Source organism: Geotrypetes seraphini, chromosome 9 (genome assembly GCF_902459505.1).
Source record: "Geotrypetes seraphini chromosome 9, aGeoSer1.1, whole genome shotgun sequence".
NCBI lineage: Eukaryota > Metazoa > Chordata > Amphibia > Gymnophiona > Dermophiidae > Geotrypetes > Geotrypetes seraphini.
Window position 1 is genome coordinate 34271501 of NC_047092.1, and position 21331 is coordinate 34292831.

General features: G+C 49.4%; 1 protein-coding gene across 2 annotated transcripts in view; it reads right to left on the reverse strand.

Moving 5' to 3' along the window:
* LAMB1 (laminin subunit beta 1) overlaps positions 1–21061 on the reverse strand; it is a 143066-nt gene extending 122005 nt beyond the window's left edge. The window contains exons 1-2 of one of the 2 annotated variants that reach the window (XM_033958478.1): positions 21001–21061; positions 17851–18029 (exon numbers count right to left, since the gene is read on the reverse strand). In XM_033958478.1, coding sequence (XP_033814369.1) covers positions 17851–18029; positions 21001–21046 — 225 coding nt within the window. In that variant the 5' untranslated portion in view covers positions 21047–21061. Of the gene's footprint in view, positions 1–17850; positions 18030–20487; positions 20658–21000 lie in introns of those variants that run through there. The other variant, XM_033958479.1, reaches the window with a different exon arrangement.
* Between the last annotated feature and the right edge of the window lie 270 nt (positions 21062–21331).

Consider the following 21331-nt stretch of genomic DNA (forward strand, 5'->3'; position numbering starts at 1 on the left):
GTGAGAGTGGGGCTTGGGGAAAAACACAGGTAAGACAATGGACTGGTTGAGATGAAAATCAGACACTACTTTAGGCAAGAACTTTGGATGAGTGCGGAGTACCACCTTGTCATGATGGAATACAGTGAAGGGTGGGTCCGCTACCAGAGCCTGTAGCTCACTAACCCGCCGGGCGGAAGTGAGCGCAAGCAGGAAAATCACCTTCCAAGTGAGGAATTTTGGATGGCATTTGTCTAGGGACTCAAATGGGGGTTTCATTAGTTGAGCCAGAACCACGTTAAGGTCCCAAACCACCGGAGGAGGTTTGAGAGGAGGGTGGACATTCAGAAGACCCTTCATGAAGTGAGAGACTAAGGGATGGAGCGAGAGGGCTTTCCCTTCCAGGGGCTGATGAAAGGCCGCAATCGCACTGAGGTGTACCCGAATGGAGTTGGTCTTTAGGCCAGAGTGAGATAATTGAAGTACCGTATTTTCGCGGATATAACGCGCGCGTTATACGTGATTTTACGTACCGCGCACACCCCTCGCGCGTTATATGCCTGAGCGCGGTATAGAAAAGTTTTTAAACATAGTTCCCACCCCGCCCGACGCCCGATTCACCCCCCCCAGCAGGACCGCTCGCACCCCCACCCCGAACGACCGCTCGCACGCGCTCCCACCCGCACCCGCATCCACGATCGGAGCAAGAGGGAGCCCAAGCCCTCTTGCCCGGCCGACTCCCCGACGTCCGATACATCCCCCCCCCCGGCAGGACCACTCGCACCCTCACCCCGAAGGACCGCCGACTCCCCAACAATATCGGGCCAGGAGGGAGCCCAAACCCTCCTGGCCACGGCGACCCCCTAACCCCACCCCGCACTACATTACGGGCAGGAGGGATCCCAGGCCCTCCTGCCCTCGACGCAAACCCCCCCCCCCCAACGACCGCCCCCCCCCAAGAACCTCCGCCCGTCCCCCGCCGACCCGCGACCCCCCTGGCCGACCCCCACGACACCCCCACCCGCCTTCCCCGTACCTTTGTGTAGTTGGGCCAGAAGGGAGCCCAAACCCTCCTGGCCACGGCGACCCCCTAACCCCACCCCGCCCATGTGCCTCAGGCCGCGCCCCCAGGTGGGACCTAAGGCTCCAGGGCCTATTCTGATTGGCCCACGCGCCTTAGGCCCCACCAGTAGGCGGAGCTTTAGGACGGATGGGCCAATCCGGCCTCATTCCTTCGTTGGCTGCCTGCCGGACAGGCGGGTTTGGCTCCCGTCTGTCCGGCCAACTTCCAAAGGTACGGGGAAGGGGGGTGGGGGGGTCGTGGGGGTCGGCCAGGGGGGTCGCGGGTCGGCTGGGGGGGAGGGGGGTTTGCGTCGAGGGCAGGAGGGCCTGGGATCCCTCCTGCCCGTAATGTAGTGCGGGGTGGGGTTAGGGGGTCGCCGTGGCCAGGAGGGTTTGGGCTCCCTTCTGGCCCAACTACACAAAGGTACGGGGAAGGCGGGTGGGGGTGTCGTGGGGGTCGGCCAGGGGGGTCGCGGGTCGGCTGGGGGACGGGCGGAGGTTCTTGGGGGGGGGCGGTCGTTGGGGGGAGGGGGTTTGCGTCGAGGGCAGGAGGGCCTGGGATCCCTCCTGCCCGTAATGTAGTGCGGGGTGGGGTTAGGGGGTCGCCGTGGCCAGGAGGGTTTGGGCTCCCTCCTGGCCCGATATTGTTGGGGAGTCGGCGGTCCTTCGGGGTGAGGGTGCGAGTGGTCCTGCCGGGGGGGGGGGGATGTATCGGACGTCGGGGGGGGCATCAGGCTTTCAGGATGGGGACAGACCTTCAAGGGGGGACAGGACTTCAAGGGAGGACAGTGCACGGAAAGTCAGGGGGGGTGAACGGAGAGTCGGGACAGCGCACGGAAAGTCAGGGCGGGCGAAAGGAGAGTCGGGCAGCATGCGCGTTATATGCCTGAGCGCGGTATAGAAAAGTTTTTGTACATATCATCGTGATTTCTGCGCGCTATACCCCTGTGCGCGTTTTACAATGGTGCGCGTTATATCCGCGAAAATACGGTAAATAGTCAAGGACCAGAGGGACGGGAATCGATACCGGGTCCTGGCTGTGAGAGGAGCACCAGGCTGAGAATCTGGTCCACTTTTGGGAGTAGCAGGTTCTTGTCGAGGTCTTTCTAGAGGCCTCCAGTATCTCCTTGACTGATTGAGACACGGGGAGAGAAGTCAGGGGGAAAGAAACCAAGCATTCAGATGAAGAGATTGAAGATTGGGATGTAACAGCGAACCCTGACCCTGTGATAGTAGAGAGGGAAACCGAGGCAGAGGTAGTGGATCTCTGACACTGAGTTGAAGTAGAAGGGAAAACCAAGGCTGGCGTGGCCAGCGAGGAGCAATCAGGATCAGGGTGGCTTGCACCTTTTCAGGTGGACCAGCGTCCGCAGGATCAGCGGAAACGGCGGAAACGCATACAGAAACCTTCCCTCCCAGTCGAGGAGGAAGGCGTCGGCCTCGAGCCGGTCCGGGGAGTACATCCGGGAGCAGAAGAGAGGCAGCTTGTGATTGTAAGGGGATGCGAATAGATCTATTTGAGGCGTCCCCCACTTTTCGAACACCTGTCGTAGGGTCTGAGAGTGCAGTGATCACTCGTGTGGCTGGAGGAGGCGGCTGAGTCTGTCCGCCAGACAGTTTTGTTCTCCTTGTATGTACACCGCTCGAAGGAAGGTGTTGTTGGAGATTGCCCATTTCCAGAGACGCAGGGCTTCCCGACAGAGGGACCAAGACCCTGTTCCCCCTTGTTTATTTACGTAGTACATTGCTACCTGGTTGTCAGTTCGGATGAGAACCACCCGGTCATGGAGCAGATGTTGAAAAGCTACAGCTGCGAGATAGATGGCCCGTAGCTCTAGCATGTTGATGTGACAGCGGCGGTCTTCCGCTGACCACATCCCCTGAGTGCGTAGGCCGTCCAGATGGGCTCCCCAAGCGTACTCCGATGAGTCCGTGGTGAGTACCTTGCTGTGAGGGGGGGCGAGGAAGAGTAAACCTTTGGAAAGATTTGAAGAGTCGGCCCACCAGCGGAGCGATCTTTGCAAGGAAGGAGTCACTGTCACGGGACGGTCGATCGGGTCCCGGTCTTGACGCCATTGAGAGGCCAGGGTCCATTGAGGGATTCTCAGATGGAGGCGGGCGAAGGGTGTGACATGGACGGTGGAGGCCATGTGGCCCAGGAGAGTCATCATCTGTCGAGCTGATACCGAGGTCAGCAGGGAGATCCTTCGGCTCAGACTTACTAACGCCTCTAGATGCGGAGGGGGGAGGAAGGAACGGAGGCGAACCGTGTCCAGCGTGGCCCCGATGAACTGTAGGGACTGCGAGGGGCGTAGTTGGGATTTTGGGAAGTTTATCTCGAACCCCAGACTCTGTAGGTAGATAATAGTCTGTTGGGTCGCTGAGATAACCCCTTCCCTGGACGGGGCTTTGATCAGCCAGTTGTCCAGGTAGGGGAATACCTGGAGGCCCTGGGAGCGTAAGGTAGCTGCGACCACCACGAGGCACTTGGTGAAGACCCGAGGTGATGATGCTAGGCCGAAGGGGAGGACTCGGTATTGTAGGTGCCAGTCCCCTACCTGAAAACGCAAGAACTTGCGGTGAGCGGGGTGCACTGGAACATGTGTGTACGCCTCCTTCAGATCGAGGGAGCAGAGCCAGTCGCCCTCGTCGATCAGGGGGTAGAGGGTCGGTAGGGAAAGCATCCAAAATTTTTCCCATACCAGAAATTTGTTGAGGCGTCTCAAGTCTAGTATTGGGCGTAGGTCTCCCGTTTTTTTCGGTACCAGGAAGTAACGGGAGTAGAAGCCCTTCCCCCGTTGTTCGGGGGGAACCTCCTCCACTGCCCTCAGGCGAAGCAGGTCTCAGGCTTCGGAGAGGAGTAGGGGTAGCTGCGTCCGGTTGGGAGGGCAATTCCTTGGGGGGTTGTCTGGAGGAATGGCCCGAAAGTTGAGAGAGTATCCTGATGAGATCACGCCAAGGACCCATGCGTCCGACGTGACTTGTTCCCAGCGAGGGTAAAAGGCTTTGAGGCGACTCCCGATGGAAAGGAGGCCTGGGACTATGGCGGAGGGGGCCCGCCCCCTTCCGCGTATCCCGTCAAAAGGACGGGGATGGTTTGGTAGTCGCAGGCGGTTGGGACTTGGGCAGGGCCCGATGGTGGGCTTGCGGGCGCCTGGGTGGAGGCCGCGAGAAGGCAGGAGTGGATTTTTGTGGGTAGCGGCGCGGAGGGGCCCTTTACGGCCTGGACGCGGGCGGTTTAGGCTTTTGCCGGACGAGGGAGGCAAACGAGCGTTCGTGTTCAGAGAGGCGTTTTGTAGCCGCCTCGATAGTGTCATTGAACAGTTCTTTTCCCACGCAGGGGAGGTTAGCCAACCGGTCCTGTAAGTTGGGGTCCATGTCGACCAGGCGCAGCCAAGCTAGTCGGCGCATGGCGATAGCAAAGGCTGCCTCTCTGGAGGAGAGTTCGAAGCCATCGTAGGCCGCGTGGAATAAATGGAGGCGTAGGTTGGAGAGGGACTCTAAAAGCAGGCCAAACGCTCCTTGGCGGGGGGCCGGTAAGTCAGTCTCAAAGGCTCTCAGTAGTCCAATGAGGTGTTTGAGGTAGGATGTGAAGGTGAAAGTGTAGCTTTGCACTCTAGAGGCCATCATCGCATTTTGATATAGTCTCCTGCCGAACTTGTCTAGGGTTCGGCCTTCTCGGCTTGGGGGGACCGCCGCTGAGACCCGGGAGGGGTGAGCCTTTTTCAAGGAGGATTCTACTAGCAGCGACTGGTAGGAGAGCTGTGGTTGTTCGAATTCCGGGTAGGGTACTGTACGGTACTTGGCCTCCATTTTGGAGGATACGGCTGTGACCATATAGGGGGTCTCCAGATCCTGAAGAAGGCCTGTTGGAGTACCGGGTTAGGCGGTAAGCGAAGGGACTCTCTGGGCAGTGATGGCATATCCAGCTCCGCTAGGTACTCCTTAGAGTATCTGGAGTCGGACTGGAGGTCTAATTCCAAAGCATGGCCCATGTCCTGGACAAAGCGAGTGAAGGATGGGCGGGATGTTCCCAAGGCCCCTCCGTCGGGTGGAGAAGGATGGGGAGGCTTCCCTCGAGTATCGAGGCTCCTGCTCCAATCCACGCTCCGAGACCGGGGAAGCACTGTGAAAGTGTTCCGGAGTCGTGGATCTCCGATGTCTCGAGGAGCCCCTCGGAGACGATGCCGGGGTTCGGGGTACCGATCGATGTCGAATCGGTGATCTCGACCCGGACTCCCTCGGTGAAAGCCTGAAACCTCGGATCGGAGCCCCGGTCCGAGGGGGAGTTCGGAGGATGCGCGGGTTGGAGAGTGATAACTCCGCCACCCTTAACGGTCCCGTATGAGGTGTAGGTGAACGGCCTCGTAGAGTGGGGGAACCCCGGGCCTTCTTGGAGGTACGGCGGTTCGAGGTTTCTGTCGTTTTAGCACGACGTTTTGCACCGCGGCGGTCTGTGGAGGGAGAGTGCCTCGGTTGCCTCGGCGAGGAGTCCGAGGAGGATGGGATGCGGCGAAGCTTGCGCGCTTTTCCCCGAGGTGGCTCGACGCGAGGCTCAGGCTGGTCTGGCACATGCGGGGTCGAGGTCGAGGCCGGTTGTAGATGGGCCATTGCAGCGGACAGCTCCGACGAGATCATCGCTCGGAGTAGGTCCTGGAAAACGGGCACGGACAGCATCGAGGGCATGTCCACTGCCTCGGTGCACTCCACCGGGGGCGACCTCGTATCAGAGTATTCCCGTGTGGTGGAGGCACGGCCCGAAGGCTTGGAGGGCTTCGCCGGGGCTGTAAGCATGGGACTTCCGCCATGCGTCGCCAGTGTCCCCGAGGCTGGTTTCTTCGCTGATATGGAACCTGAAGAGGGGACTTACCTGGAGCCGAGGCTTTCTGTTGTCCCGAGGACTTCGGATTCGAGTCTCGAGGCAATGCCGAGGTATTCGGGGCCGAGGTCAAGGCCGGGGCCGACCTCGAGGCCGAGGTAGAGGTTTGGTCAGCGGCGAAGAGATCCGCCATGCGGGCTTTTCTTCGGTGGAGGGCCCGGTTCTGGAAAGTAGCACACTGGGGGGAGGAGTCGGTTGGAAGAGTGGCCCCCAGGCAGAGGATGCACTGGCGATGCGGGTCTGTGATGGAAAGAAGCCGCTCGCACCAGGAGCACTTTTTAAAGCCGGTCAAAGGCCGGGACATAGAATCGAAACTGGCCGCGGCTCGAATAGCCACGCGGCCACGGGGACCCGGAAGCCTCCGGGTCGGTCAAAAACGAAGCAGGAACAAGTTGAAACAAGAAAAAACTCGCACACAGCGACTTAATCGAGAAAAACAAGAAAAAATCGCGGTGCTAGAAGGCAGTTGGGGCAGAGCCTGAAAAAACACGACTTCTAGGCTCAGCGGAAAATTTTGAACTGGAGACCACGAGGGGATGCGCCCCCTAGTGGAGCAGGAAGGCACGCATGCGTGGAGCAGCAGAGCAAACTTAAATCTTCAATCGAGTTTGCTTGAAAATGCTTCCGCATCGGGGCTCCATAGATGACGTCACCCCACATGTGAGAATATCATGCCTGCTTGTCCTGGGATAATGGAATTATAAGAATGGATGGTTCTTTTGAGTTTGTACATCTGTCATAACCTATTGTTTTGCTTTGATTGCAGCTGTTCTCTGCCACCCTAGCCTGCCTTATGTTTCTGCCAGCCTTGGGAGAAAACAGGGTGTGACTCAGAGGGCTTCTGCTCTAATTTGACTGTAAAATGTCTGTAACTTGTCTTGCCTAAAGATTACTAAAATTAATTTAAGGTCTCACTACATAACAGACCAAACAATCTCAACTACAGAACCAATTCATAAGAAAACTGACTGTTTCTACCCAGACTAAAGGATTCTTCTCATTTTGTGAATGTAAGAAAACCTAATTAGGCGTAATATCGCCCCTCCACTAATCTCCAATCTCTTTTCCTAGCAGATGCTTCACTGAGCTTTAGAGCTACAGGGAGTGGAGGAGTAGCTCAATGTTTAGAGTAGCTGAGCAGAGAACCATGGAAGAAGCCTAGTTCAAGTTGCTTGTGATCTTGTACAAGCCTCAGGTCTTATCTGCAGGTCAGTAACCCTCTGTTGCAATGGCTATATTTTGGCACAAAATTCACTAACAGTTGTATGCAGTTTAAAACAGCATATTTTGAATATTACTACGAGTGATTATTTCACTGGATTCAGTTTTCAAGATGGTGGCACAGGAGCAAGTAGGCATCACTCTTAACTTAGGGGACCCACTTGGGTCATCAATGTTTCTTTCTGGGGGAGGGGCGATAAGTCAAGTGTTCAGCCTTTGTTTTAGCTCCTTTCCTATTTAAGTGCTAGAGCCAGTCCTTTCTCACACTGGTAAGAAGAGAGCCATTTATACTCTTTAGTCTGACAGTGTACAAGTTTTAATAAAGTGGAAATTCGCATTGTGTTTTCTTGCAAGTATACAGTAATGCAAACAATTTTTTAAAATCTTTATTGATTTTCAAATAATAACAGTGCAATAAAATGAATTTAAACATAAACAAATCAAGAAAAGCACTTTAAACATACAAATATTTTGAAAACAATCATTTTCTCCTCCCCCTCCCCTTAACTAATAAAAGTAGAAATACATATATAATTTCAATAAACTACGGTAGTTATAATGAATAGTACTGCTTTCCCACCCTGGATGTGTAAGGAAATCAAACAAAAAGAAAAGGTACATGACAACTATTTTAATGCAATAAATAATGTCAATGGGCCCCACACCAAATTAAATGCATTACTATGTCCAAAGATTTCAGCGTTCATTCTTTCACATTTGTAACTGGAGCACAAGTTTGCCCACCAGAAAGTATAGTTAAGTCGAACATAACTCTTCCAATTTCGTGGCTATTCCCGTCATAATTAAGAAAAGACAGCTTTTATAATGATCCATAGAGGGTTTAACATGTAATAAAGTTCCACAGATTATGACTTCATAAGTCAATGGAATTGATGACCCAAGTACAACATTAATTTGACCCCATATCGACTTCCAAAAATTAAGTAGCAAAGGACAATAGAATAACAGATGATCCAAAGTCCCTATATCAATATGACAAATGCCAGCATCAATTAGATTTAGAACTGCAAACAATTTTGCAAACAGTTTTGTTTCTCAGTGTTGTATTAGGAATCCGTATGTTGAACTTTAGTGCAGAGCTCTAATGCAAGGTAACTGCATCACCCTCAGAATGTAAGCTCTCTGGGGACAGGAAACAACCCAGCGTATCTAAAAGTTACTTGTCTTAGGCTACTACTGAACTATGCATGCGCTAAACCCCAAACCCCTTCCCCTAAAAGCATTTTTCATGTTCCCAGCTTAACATACCTATATGTATACAGTCTCTGTTATAGTAGAATACAGCCTCTATTCAGGAACAACTTCTATATGGAAACACCCAAAAAAAAAAAAAAGCTTACTGTTTATACTCTTTAACACAGAACAGCCCTGAATTTAGGAAATATTTTTAATTGCAGTCCAGTTTCACATCAGGAAATAGTCTAGACGGCCGTTACGTGAAACAAGAGAGAATAAAGAAAGCTCAGAGTGTGACATTTTTCCTTGCAAACGCACCAACGTCCACAGGATGGGCTGAAAAACAGCTTCAGCACTTCCTTTCCAACGATTTATGGGACCCCAATTACTAAACATTTTTCCATAGACACAAAACAGAAGAAACTGTTACTAAGAAGGCCTTAAATGTTCCGGACTTTGGTTATGTTACCAGACACTGATTTAGAAATGTGTGCACCGTTGTGTCCATTGCACTGTGACACTTTACATTACATTACATTAGGGACTTCTATTCCGCCTATACCTTGCAGTTCAAGGCGGATTACAAAAGAGCTAACTGGACATTTCCAATGAAGTTACAACAGTTTTGGGGGTTTTTTGGTTACAAGGGAGGAGAGGTAGCTGGATTAATTCCGGAAGAACTTGCAAATTGGATATTAAATTGACTGTACGTTACTGTGTGATATAACAAATAGATTACCGTATTTTCACGCATATAACGCGCGCGTTATACACGGGTTTTACAAACCGTACATAACCTTGCGTGTTATACGCGTGAGCGCGTTTTACAAATTTTTTTTTTACATAGTTCCCCCCCCCCCCGACATCCGATTCAACCCCCCGAAGGACCGCTCGCACGCACTCTCACCGGGACCGCCAAGAGGAAGCAGCAGGACAATGGTAGGAGCTTCTACATGATGAAGGGGGGGTTCGGGAGGCTGTGGGGGTGCGAGTGGTCCTTCAGGGTGGGGGTGTGGGTGGGAGTGTGTGCGAGCGGTCCTTCGGGGTGCGGGTGCGTGCGAGCGGTCCTTCGGGGTGGGGGTGCGAGCGGTCCGGCGGGGGGGGTGAATCGGACGTCGGGGGGGCATCAGGCTTTCAGGGTGGGAACAGGACTTCAAGGGGGAGAGGAGAGTCGGGGCAGGAGAAAGGAGAGTCGGGGTGGCCAGAGGAGAGTCGGGGCGGGCGAAAGGAGAGTCGGGGCAGCATGCGCGGTATACGGGTGTGCGCGGTATATAAAATTTTTTTTACATATATGTCGGTATCCCACGCGCTATACCCGTGTGCGCGTTTTACACGGGTGCGCGTTATCTACGTGAAAATACGGTACAGTTAGAGTACAAATAAGATTACGTTACATTTCAGGGATCTGAATACTTGGTTGGGGAGGAAGAGATTATTTAAGTGGAGGTTTTGGGAGGAGAATTTATCTAGGAGGAGGGGGAAGAGTTGGGTTAAGATATCTGGATAAATTTTTTGAAAAGTAGGGTTTTGATTTCTTTTCGAAAAGTTTTGAAGTCGCCCATTGCCGTCAACAGATTGGAGATGGAGTGGTTAAGTTTTGCTGCTTGCGTCGCCAGAAGGTTATCAAACATCTTTTTGCGCTGAGTGCCCTTGAGTGGAGGGAAGGCAAAAGGGTTCGGAGTTCTTCTTTGTCTTGAGATGAGGATCTGGTTTAGGTGGTTGTTTAGATGGGGGGGGGGGGGGCAGAGCTGTTTAATGCTTTGAATAATAGACGGTAGAATTTGAATTGAATTCGTGCTTGCATAGGTAGCCAGTGAGAGTCTAGGAAGGCAGTTGTAATATGATCATATTTTCTCAGGGAGTATAGGATCACTAATTTATCAGGCCTCTCCATACCAGCATAATCCACTACAAAGCTTTTTCAGTAAAGCAGGCTAATGAATACCTAGTCTTAGAATGGCTTGACATGCTGGTGAAGTACTGCTCTGGGCTGTAGTTCAAAAGGGCTACGGAACTCATATTTGATAACCCAAAGCGCTTCCTTCCTCAGGAGCTCATCCCGGGGCTAAATCCAAACAGCTAGAGAGGAAACCCAGCAGGAATGCAACTGCAAACTGTTTAAATGATCCCCACACCCCTTGCAGGCTCTGGAAACATAACTGCATCTCTCTCTCTCTAATGGTAATAAACACCAGTATTGTCACTTGCCTCTAGGTCATAAAAGACAATCAAAGCCAGCCTTGCACGCATGCACAGACTTGTTGGCCTGAATGTATCCCAAACGAGACATGGAAATATGCAGATGAAACCGGAACTGGAAACCCCAAAAATGTAATACTCTGAATGCAATGCAAGACCGGAGAAACAGAAGTGCATTTCCACTTTTAAAGCGGATACAAAGAAATAAATTCAGTACTCGGGACAAGTTTATTGACACCATTGGCCTGATATTCAAAAGAGTTTAAGTGGGCAGGAGAGGCACCTGCCCAGTTAAACCCACTGAGCCGGCCATCAACCAAATGCCGCTGCCCGCCTGGTGGCTCATGCTCGCTCTGAGCACATTACGCCCGTTTTGAAAGATCTCCATTGGCTGCCAATCAGGGCTCGTATCGGGTTTAAGACCCTGTGCTTAATTTTTAAACTATTGAATGCTGGTGGTCCGGAGCTGTCGTGATCGTTGGTCACTTTTACGTTCCGTCACGGAGTTTACATTCTAGAGATAAGCTCTGTGTCTTGACGTGCCCTCCCTGTCGGTGGTTAAACTTTTTGACTCACCAGAAAGTGATGTTTTCTGTTCAGGGTCCTATTTGTTGGAACAGGCTCTCTATGGATCTTAGGCAAGCAAGATCGGTTTTACAGTTTAGAAAAAAAGCTGAAAACTTTTTTTTTATTTTTGCCTGCTTTTTCAACCAGTAGCAGCGAGTAATAAACTAGCAGTCAAGTCTCAGTTAAGTAAAAGCAATGGAGATGTTTTGTTCTATGCTTGTTTCTTGTATTATGTTGTTGTGTTGTTTTATTGAAATATGTGTTGTATGATGTTTTATTTTGTACTCCGCAGGATATATTTATTTTAAAAATAAATAAAAATATTCAACATTTATATATGTAGGTATTGCCTCTGAATATTGACTGTGATAGCTGCATCAGTTAATGCTAGAACAATCCGGGGGGGGGAAGGGGGGGAGCTTGGGCGGAGCCGATACTTAATTGGTTTGCCATGATGTTCTGTCGGCTAACAGATTAAGTAAGCACATAAAGTTAGGACAGCAAAATGGCTGCTCAAACACTATGTATGAACTGAGCTAATCGGGCACCGGCCTGAATATCGGCCAGTACCCAGTTAACTGCATTCACCTGGATATTCAATACTAGAGCCTGGACATGGCTTGGCATTGAATATCGAGGCTTAACTCAGCCCATGGCCGTCGGCAGTTTAAAAATCACCCAACCATCAAGGTATGTATATTGAGCCCTACATTTTTTTTACGACTTACCAAAATGCTACAATAAGGAGTAATAAGGGGGGTGGGGAATACCTTAAACAACAGTGACAATAAGATGAAATTATCGAGAAGACAAACCCCCCCCCCAAAAAAAAACAATTCTCAGGGTCTGGGGCTAGTCACATTGCTGGCAGGATGCTAATACATTTGGCCCTTGTTTTTCCTGTTTCACCTGTTCATTCTTACAGACAGGGCCGGATTTTCCTATAGGCTAACTAGGCTTCAGCCTAGGGCCTCAAGATCCGTGTCACATTTTTTTATAAAGGTTAATACCAATAACAACATGTTTCATTTAACATATTGATATATATCACAGTAATGATGTATTTTATTATCTCTCATGTAATTTACAATCTTAAAAATGGGAGGTGAAAGGGCCTCATAAGTGGAATAGCCTAGGGCCTCTTTTCATCTAAATCCGGCCCTGCTTACAGATTCTCCAAATGGTTTAGTTCTGCACATACCATTTTGGCATTTCAAAGCTGACACTCAAAGCGGATTAAGTGACTTGCCCAGGGTCGCAAGGAACAGCATTGGGACTTGGATCGCACAACCTCTGGGTGCAGAGGACGCTGCTCAACCAGTGAGCCACAGCCTCACTCATAAGTCCTGTGGAAAGTCTTTGATTTTTGCTCTCCGTCAGCTTTGAGAAGTGTGCACCTCTGAGATCTTAGCTTTTAAACCAACCACTAGAGCTTAGGGCAACGTATGCACTTGGTGCAATAAATAATAATTTAAGAAATACAGAGGGTGAGTTTAGGAAGGTCTCTTCTGTGTGTAAAACCCAGCTATGCAAAATTTGTAGCTTATGTAGGGAGCGATTCCATGCGGTGTCAGGCCAAAACCGCGGAAGACAAAAGCGCGCGCCGACAACTGAGCGCAGCGCGGAGGCGCGCGCCGAAGAAAATAACTGTTTTTAGGGGCTCCGACGGGGGTGTGTGGGGTGGAACCCCCCCACTTTACTTTATACAGATCGCGCAGCGTTGTGGGGGGTTGTAACCCCCCACATTTTACTGAAAACTTCACTTTTTCCCTAAAAACAGGGAAAAAGTTAAGTTTACAGTATAATGAGGGGGGTTAAAACCCCCCAAACCACCCACGCGATCTGTATTAAGTAAAGTGGGGGGGGCTCCCCAACAAAAAACCCCGCCCCTAAAAACTGTGATTTTCTTCGGTGCATGCCTCCGTCTTGTGCTCAGTTGTCGGCGCGCGCCTTTGTCTTCCGCGGTTTTGTCTATGAATCATTCCATGCATAGTTTTATACTAAACTAAACCTTAAGTTTATATACCGCATCTTCTCCACAGATGTAGAGCTCGGCATGGTTTACAAGAACTTAAATATAGGAAGAGCAGAATAAAGGGTTGGGGTTGCGTAAAGGGGGGGAAGAGAAAATTACATTTTTGTGAAAAGCCAAATTTTCAGGTGCTTACGTAACAATTGGAGGGAGTTCAGGCTCCGCAGTGGGACAGTAAGATTGTTCCAAAGCCCTGTGATCTTGAAAAGGAGGGATTTTCCCAGTTTACCCGCATATAAAGGTGTTGTTTCAAGGGATAGTGAGGAGCTTGAGGTGTACTAAAGAATACATGTATAACTGGTAGACCAATATGTGTTTATTCCTTATCTGGAGTACACTTCTCCCTCCGTATTCGCGGTTTCAGCAATCAAGGTTTCGATTATTCACGGTTTTTAGCTTCCTTGCCCCTCCCCCCAAATTATGTCAGCTTAAATAGAGAAATCCTTGATTCCAAGCGTTTACAGAGAAAATCGCCAATTCCCGGCACTTTCTTCACTGTGTTTTGCCTCTCCTTCAGGAACAGGCCAAGTCTCCCACCATATTGTTCGAGGTTTCACCATATTCACAATGGTTTTTAATAGAAAACAGCGAATAACATATGAAAAAGTTATTTGCGTTTTTTTCTGTATTTGCGGTTCTGTTAATTCCCTATCACAGCGAATACGGAGGAAGAAGTGTACGTGCAAATATACAAACACGTGAGTGCCATCTCTGGTTGCCTGTATAAATGGCAATTTTAGAGGAAAAAGTACATGTGTATTTTCCCTTTCCAAAGTAGTCTAGCCGCATCCTGCAGTTAGTTCTAACTACCTCTATAGCAGTGGTCTCAAACTCAAACCCTTTGCAGGGCCACATTTTGGATTTGGAGGTATTTGGAGGGCCTCAGAAAAAAATAGTTAATGTCTTATTAAAGAAATGACAATTTTGCATGAGGTAAAACTCTTTATAGTTTATAAATCTTTCCTTTTGGCTAAGTCTTAATAATAATATTGTCATTTATGGTTAAAAAGACATATGATTAAGAAACTGTTTTATTTTACTTTTGTGATTATGATAAACATACCGAGGGCCTCAAAATAGTACCTGGCGGGCCGCATGTGGCCCCCGGGCCGCGTGTTTGAAACCATTGCTCTATAGCATTCTACATATCAACAGCATATCAAAAAATACAATTTTGCCTGAGACAGACTGTACTGATAAATATGTTTAGTCATAGGTTTGGTTGCTGCTGTACTGATTACTCAAAACAGAAGTGTTTCTAGCCTAAAATCATTATCCATAAAAAAGCAGTCTCCTAAAACCGTGTTTATAATATTTTCTAAACGTTAGAGATTTAGGGAGTAACTAAATCTCCTTAGGTAAAATCTTCCGAAGATAGGGCCTATTCCAGAAAACACTTCCCTCTCCGTTGAAACTAATCCATCTTCTAGCAGGAGAATTTAAGGAGGCGGCAGTCCTGGCCAGAACAATGTCGTCAGCCAGTTGTAAACAGTCAGTCAATCACCAAGGCATTTTGGTCTTATTCTGCACTCAGCTTTATAAACTGAGGCAAGAATCTCACAATTGACTGCAACTTGAAAGAAGCCAAAGAAGATTCCAAAAATGCTGATGATACTAGCCCTTAAACTTCAATGCAAGCAGCAGGGGCACTGCAGTTTTTATACTAAGAATAATTGGTTGCTTTTAATAATAATAATAACTTTATTCTTTTATACCGCCATAACCAAAAGCTCTAGGCGGTTTACACTAAAAAGAGCTGGACAATCAGTGAAATACAATAATACAGTAAAAAAATACAAATATTTGTAAAATAGAATTTGAATAATAAAACTCACTAAGTAATAAACTTATCGAACAAAGTGGTCTTAATTAATTTCCAAAAACTGCAATATCCTCTCTCTCTCTCTGGAACCCATTTAAAAAGCGGCTTTAGCGCATCCTTAGGAATCTTCCCCACACACTAAGGCCACTTTTATATTAATGGCCACATGCTAATGTTGCCATTCAGTGGCGTGGTGAGAGGCGCCCCTCCATGCCCTCTTCCACGCTCCCCCGCCGCGCGCGCAAACCTCCTTCACTTCCCCCCATACCTCTTAACTTTCCCAGTGTGAGTAGCATCACAAACTTGCTGCCCGTATTGGCGACGGATCTCCCTCTGATGCCAATCCCTGGGCACGGGATCCAGAAGTGATGTCAGAGGGAGAACCAATGCTGGCATGAGCAGCAGGTTGGGTTTGCTGTTCACGCCAGCATAGAGCTAGAGGTACAGTAGAGGGGGAGGTGAAAGTATACGCATACTGTGCAGGGGGGGGAGAGTGGGAAGGAATGAGGCGGCAGAGAGTATGGTGCTGGCGCCCGGGGGGGACCCCCACCCCCTTATGCCACTGTTGCCATTAGTACTTGGCCATTTAAATAAAGATGGTAAGGAATCACGCACTAATCGGCGTACCACAATGTAGTGGCACTGATTACCGCCAAAACATTTACCCTCCGCCTCCAGACGTTCTCTCTCCGCAGTAAGAATTAAAATAATTTTTTACAACATGATGTGCACATGCTAACCTGGAACGTACAGCAGGATGCCTGAGTGCGCCCCACGGTAAGCCCCTTTAATTTGCAGTAAGCATGCGCTACTGTTTACTGCAGCTTGAAAAAAGGACCCTTTGTAAATCTGTACATAACGAATTACAGATTTACAAAGGTCCTTTTACAAGCTGCAGTAAACAATAGCGCATGCTTACTGCAAATTAAAGGGGCTTACCTAATGGTTGGGCTGGCCCTGGCTAGGCCCTGAGTGCGCCCCGCACTCAGGGCCTAGCCAGGGCCAGATCAACCATTAGGCAAGGCTAGGTGGCTCCTGGGGCAGCAGCTTCTTAGGGACAGCCGCAGCCACAGAAAAACAATAGGTCCTGACAGCCACACAATTTGAAGAATCATCAGCACACACTTTTAACTTTCATTTGTTTGATGGTCATGACTGTTGAGTTTAATTATTAAAAATCTTGGAAAGCTGCACGCTAGGGGCCTGAAAGTTAACTGAGGGTGGGGGGTGGGTGGAAGGTGTACGTTTCACCTAGGGCAGGATTTCTGAACCCAGTCGTCAGGGTAAACCAAGCCAAGGGGCTTTCAGGATATCCACAATGAATATGCACAAGATAGATTGGCATGCACATTTCTCTCTTGCCTGTTCTTTCTGGGTATCCTGAAAACCCGGCGAGACTCGGTGCGATCCGAGGACTGGATTGAGAAAAGCCTGGGCTAGAGCGCCTAGCAACCTTGCATCAGCTCTAGGTCAGTCTCCCACAAACTTTGTCGAGCCACAGCACCGTAAACGTAGCGGCCGCAGCTTGAGGCATCTCAAAAGTGCGTGCTGTCGACGCAATGTCATCACACGCGTGCGTGACATCCGCGCATGCGTGTAGGCCCTCCAGACGATCCCTGAGCTGCCAGGGGGGGGGGGGGTTGCCAGCAGGGAAGACGCGCAGAGAGAAAGAGAGGCACTGGCGCCGGCCGACTGCCTACAGAATGTGCGTCTCACTGCAAGTGGCATATCCTATAGGCAGTCAGCCAGCACCTCTCCTTCTCCCCAGCGTCTCACGGCGCACCTGAAATTTCAGGACACTAGTTTGCCATGGCACACAGTTTGCAATACAGTGGTCTAGGTCAGTGTTCTTCAACCTTTTTACACCTATGGACCGGCAGAAATAAAATAATTATTTTGTGGACCGGCATCGGTCCGTGGACCGGCGGTTGAAGGGCTAAGTCATGGGCCAGACCCCACCCATCTGTACCCAATCTCCACCCCAGACCCTGCCCCCACAATAGTACTAATTGTAACACTATTTTTTTCCATTCATTTTTCACAGATACACAATATAATCTTATTAACAACACATAAAGCTTAACCACAAAATTAAACTACACAAAGTAAACTGACAGCAGATGTAAATTCTCAAAATTGACATAATTCAATCATTAAATTCAAAAATAAAATTATTCCCCCCCTACCTTTGTTGTCTCCCTCCCTCCGTGCTATGCCTTACCTTCTGGCCTGCTCCCACCTGGCCATTTTATGCCGCCCCCGGGGTTACCTTCAGGCTGGCTCCCTCTTCCTCACTGATACAGTGCACAAAGCTGCGGGCAGCGGCTCCTTGTGCGTCCTGTGCCTCGTCTGGAAGCCTTTCCTCTGACGTTGCAACATCAGAGAAAAGGCTACCGGTTCATGCGCAGGACGCGCAGAGGAGCCACTGCCTGTGGCTTTGTGCCCTGAATCAGTGAGGAAGAGGGAGCTGGTTCGAAGATAACGCCGTATCGATCGCACCGTGGACCGGCGGTTGAAGAACACTGTTTTGGGCCTGATGCACATGCTGGCCCTGTGGACCGGCAGGAAATTTCTGTGGACCAGCACCAGTCCATGGACCGGTGGTTGAAGAACACTGGTCTAAGTCATTTGGGGTAAAGCCTGGACTGGCCTAACCTTTTATGACATGAAGCCTGAAGGCAACCTTAAAGCTCCCCTACACTCTAAGAGAGGAACAGATTTCCTGATAGAAGGGGTGAATAACTACATTTCCATTGAGTACCAAAAAAATATTTGCCCGTCCCATTCCTAGAAATGTGTACAGGATAAGAAATAATCCTCATTGTAAGGAGATACTGTATATCTAATGCAAGAATATAACAAAACTTCGCCCACACATCCCCTGCCCCTTACCTGCAGGTGGCTAACGATGCAGAAGGGCTCGGGCTTACGGAGACCACATGTGGAGGAGGCAAAGAGCTGCTGGGCCCGCCCAATCAGCAAGTCTCCAGTGGCGGGGTAGCAGCTGCCCTCGCCACAGCCATAGCTATACTCAGGCTCCTGAGCTAGGATGCCCTCTGCTGCCCATGACACTGTACAAAGAGAGAGAGAGAGGAGACAAGCGAGATGGGACAGGGGCCCAATGCAACAGGAGATGCAGCAGCTTCTGCCACAAATTCACCCACACATAATAATAAAAAAAAAAAAGACAGTGTAACACTTTGGACCGCGAGAGCTATGGCCTCTACCAATATTTTGCCCTGAAGAGCAGGGACAGGGTTCATTTGGCTATCTTAGACAAGAAGATAGCAGGGTTGGGGAATCGTTTCAAATAAATGTTACTCACTTGTAAGCGTGCGTGTTCCATGTACACTTTTCTTAAAGAATGCATATTATGTATAAACAGGACACTGGGCCAGATTCTATAAACAGTATCTAAATGTAGGCACTCACATTTAGGTGTTCTTTATAGACTTGGCACTAGGAATTGCACCTAACACTATGCTAGATTCACTAAGCAAACCGATCGGTTTGCGACCCGATTTTACTCCGATTCACTTACCTCTCTGCCGATCCGATTCCGATCCGCGCATGCAAATGAGGGGGAACGGCATGCAAAGTGGGCAGGGACGCGATTCACAAAACAAATTTTGCGATCCGACTGGGCTGGCCGTTCGACCCAAGAAGCGACGGCTGGGGATCAGTCACAAACGTCCTTTCTGACTCTCCAGCTCCATTGCCGCCCTGCTCTCTGCTGCCCCAAAATCTCTCCTGCCTGCTGCCCCGATGCTGTGCCCCAAATCTGTCCTGCCTGCTCTTCCCCGAATCTCTCATGTCCTTCCCCGCACTGCGATGCCCGTGGTTTTAACCTGCGGGTTTAAAGCGGGTTAAAACCATGGGCTCGCTGGGCTACTAAAAGTAAAAGTTTTTTGTTTTTTTTAAAGATGCGGCTCAGGCTGGTCTTAGACATATGCGCAGACCATCTACAGATGCGTCGAGATTGCACACTAGTGATCTGTGTTGACGGATGGAGGCGTTCCTCCGATCACCCCCATTAGAATATTGCCGGTTTGTTAATCCATCGGACCAGCCCGGATCGGTCACAATCGGGCAGGTTAGTGAATCTAGCTCTTTTTGCATCCCCATTTACACCATCTGAAATGTGGTATAAATCATCGTGCCCAAATTAGGGTGTTGATCTTTCCTTATTCTATAACTACATACGTAAATTGCAGGAAAGCCCCATGACCCTCCCATGGACACGCCTCTTTCGGAACTGCAAATAAAATTTACACGCGGCTTCCTGTGCCTAAAAACACGCTTGTAAATTTTAATTAATTCCAATTAGCAGAATAATTGCTTTTTAATCCTATAAATTTGTGTGTCCAACTTTACATATGCAGTCAGACTCACAGGGGTCAACCACACTGCTCAATATTGATGGTGCTTAGCAGTGGCGTAGTGGAGGTAAGCGGCAGCCGGAGCGGAGGCGCCCCTCTCTGCCCCCCCCCGCCCCATATCTTTTTATCTTCGGCATAAGCAGCCACGAACTTACTGCTCACGTCAGCTTCAGCGCTCCGACGTCACTTCCTAGGCGCGGGTCCTGGAAGTGACATCAGAGAGTGCTGAAGCCGACGCAAGCAGCAAGTTAAAAAGGGACAGGGGCACGCGCGCAACAGGGGTGGGGGGAGTGGAAAGGGGGCAGTGAGCAGGAGGGGTGCCAGCGGTATGCCACTGGGGCATAGCACCCAGAGCTGGTCCCTATGGCTAGAGTGGGGCGTATGCCCTCCACTCTATACGCAGGCGGGGGCTGCAGTCACAGCAGAAGGATCCAAAAACTGAGGTCAAGCACAGATCTCATTAGATCTTGCCAAGGAAACCAAACAAGTTGGGATTTAAAAAAAAAAAAAATATCTTGGTGCTCAATAAAATATATTTGACGATAATAAAAATTTTACATGTGAGAAAACCCGCCTGGCTTTCACTGCAGGAGCTTTTTTCTCAGGTACTCATCGGCTCGAAAGAACTTGACCAGGAGCAAAAAAACTTCTTAATTCCCACAGAAGTACGACCGGACATGTTTCTTTCTTTTTTTTTTTTTTTTATAATTCTTTATTCATTTTCAAAAATTACATTAAGTGTTAAATATTTTCATTCACAGTAACAATAAATACATCACTTATAAACAATCATTGGTATATTACATAGATTCTTATCCCTACCCCTCGCCCATCCCTCCCAACCATATACTCCATTGTTGTATGATATATGTAATAATAAAATACCCCCCCTCCCTACCTCATAAACTGATAAACATATAGGAAATCATTTTACTTAATCCTGACAATATTTTGTTAATGGTTTCCACACATCCTGAAATTTCTTAAAATATCCCTTTTGTAAAGCAATAAATCTTTCCATTTTATAGATATGGCATAAAGAATTCCACCAAAAGTTTCTTGACGACTGAATTAACACTACCCAAACCGCTTTAAAATTCTCTCCTCTGCCTTTTAATCTCGAATAAAATGCATGCTTTCAAGAAATTACCTAACAGCACGAAGATCTGCACCCAGAGCGGTCCCATCTCCGCGGACAGAGGCGGGGGGAGGGGGATCCTGAGTCCCCAAAGCCCAAACTACAAAAGGGCTCTAACGCGGTGCAAAGAGCATCGACTTCGCAGCGTGAAGACAGAGCTCGCCAGTCCTTCGCTCCGAATCTCTCCAGCCGTGTGAGGGAGGGAGAAAAAAAAAAAAAAAAAAGTTGCACCCGAAGCCAAAGAAAGTTAATGCAGGGCAGTTCCCGGGCGCATGCGCAAAGGCCGGCACGGTGGAGAGGTGGGGAAAGAGGGGGGCTTGAGGAGGGGGGAGCTCCGGCCGAGGTCCTCCTTGGACGTTTCGGATTGAGAAGTGGCGGGAGGCCGCGGCGTTAACTCCTTCCCGCCCTGGACAGCGAGGGGGGAGGGGTGGGGGGGAAAGGACTCGAAGTTCATTGGCGACCGAGGTCTGCTTTCTAGTTCGAGCCAAGCCGATCTTTTTAGGGGTGAAGTTTCCAAATGCAAACCTTTCAGACGTGGGAGCGGCCTTAGCTTTGTCCAGGGAGAAACCATGTTGGGAAAAGTTGGCTCCTTTGCACACTACCGGCCAAGTGTTTTTGATTTGCACCTTTTCAATTTTGACATCTCGGTTACCGCTTTTGATTTTGCTTCTTCTTTCAAGCAGGGGGGTCTCAAAGTCCCTCCTTGAGGGCCGCAATCCAGTCGGGTTTTCAGGATTTCCCCAATGAATATGCATGAGATCTATGTGCATGCACTGCTTTCAATGCATATAGAGAATGACACGGGGAAAAAATCTGTCCCCGTCACCAACCCGTCACCGGCCCACCATCCTCTGCA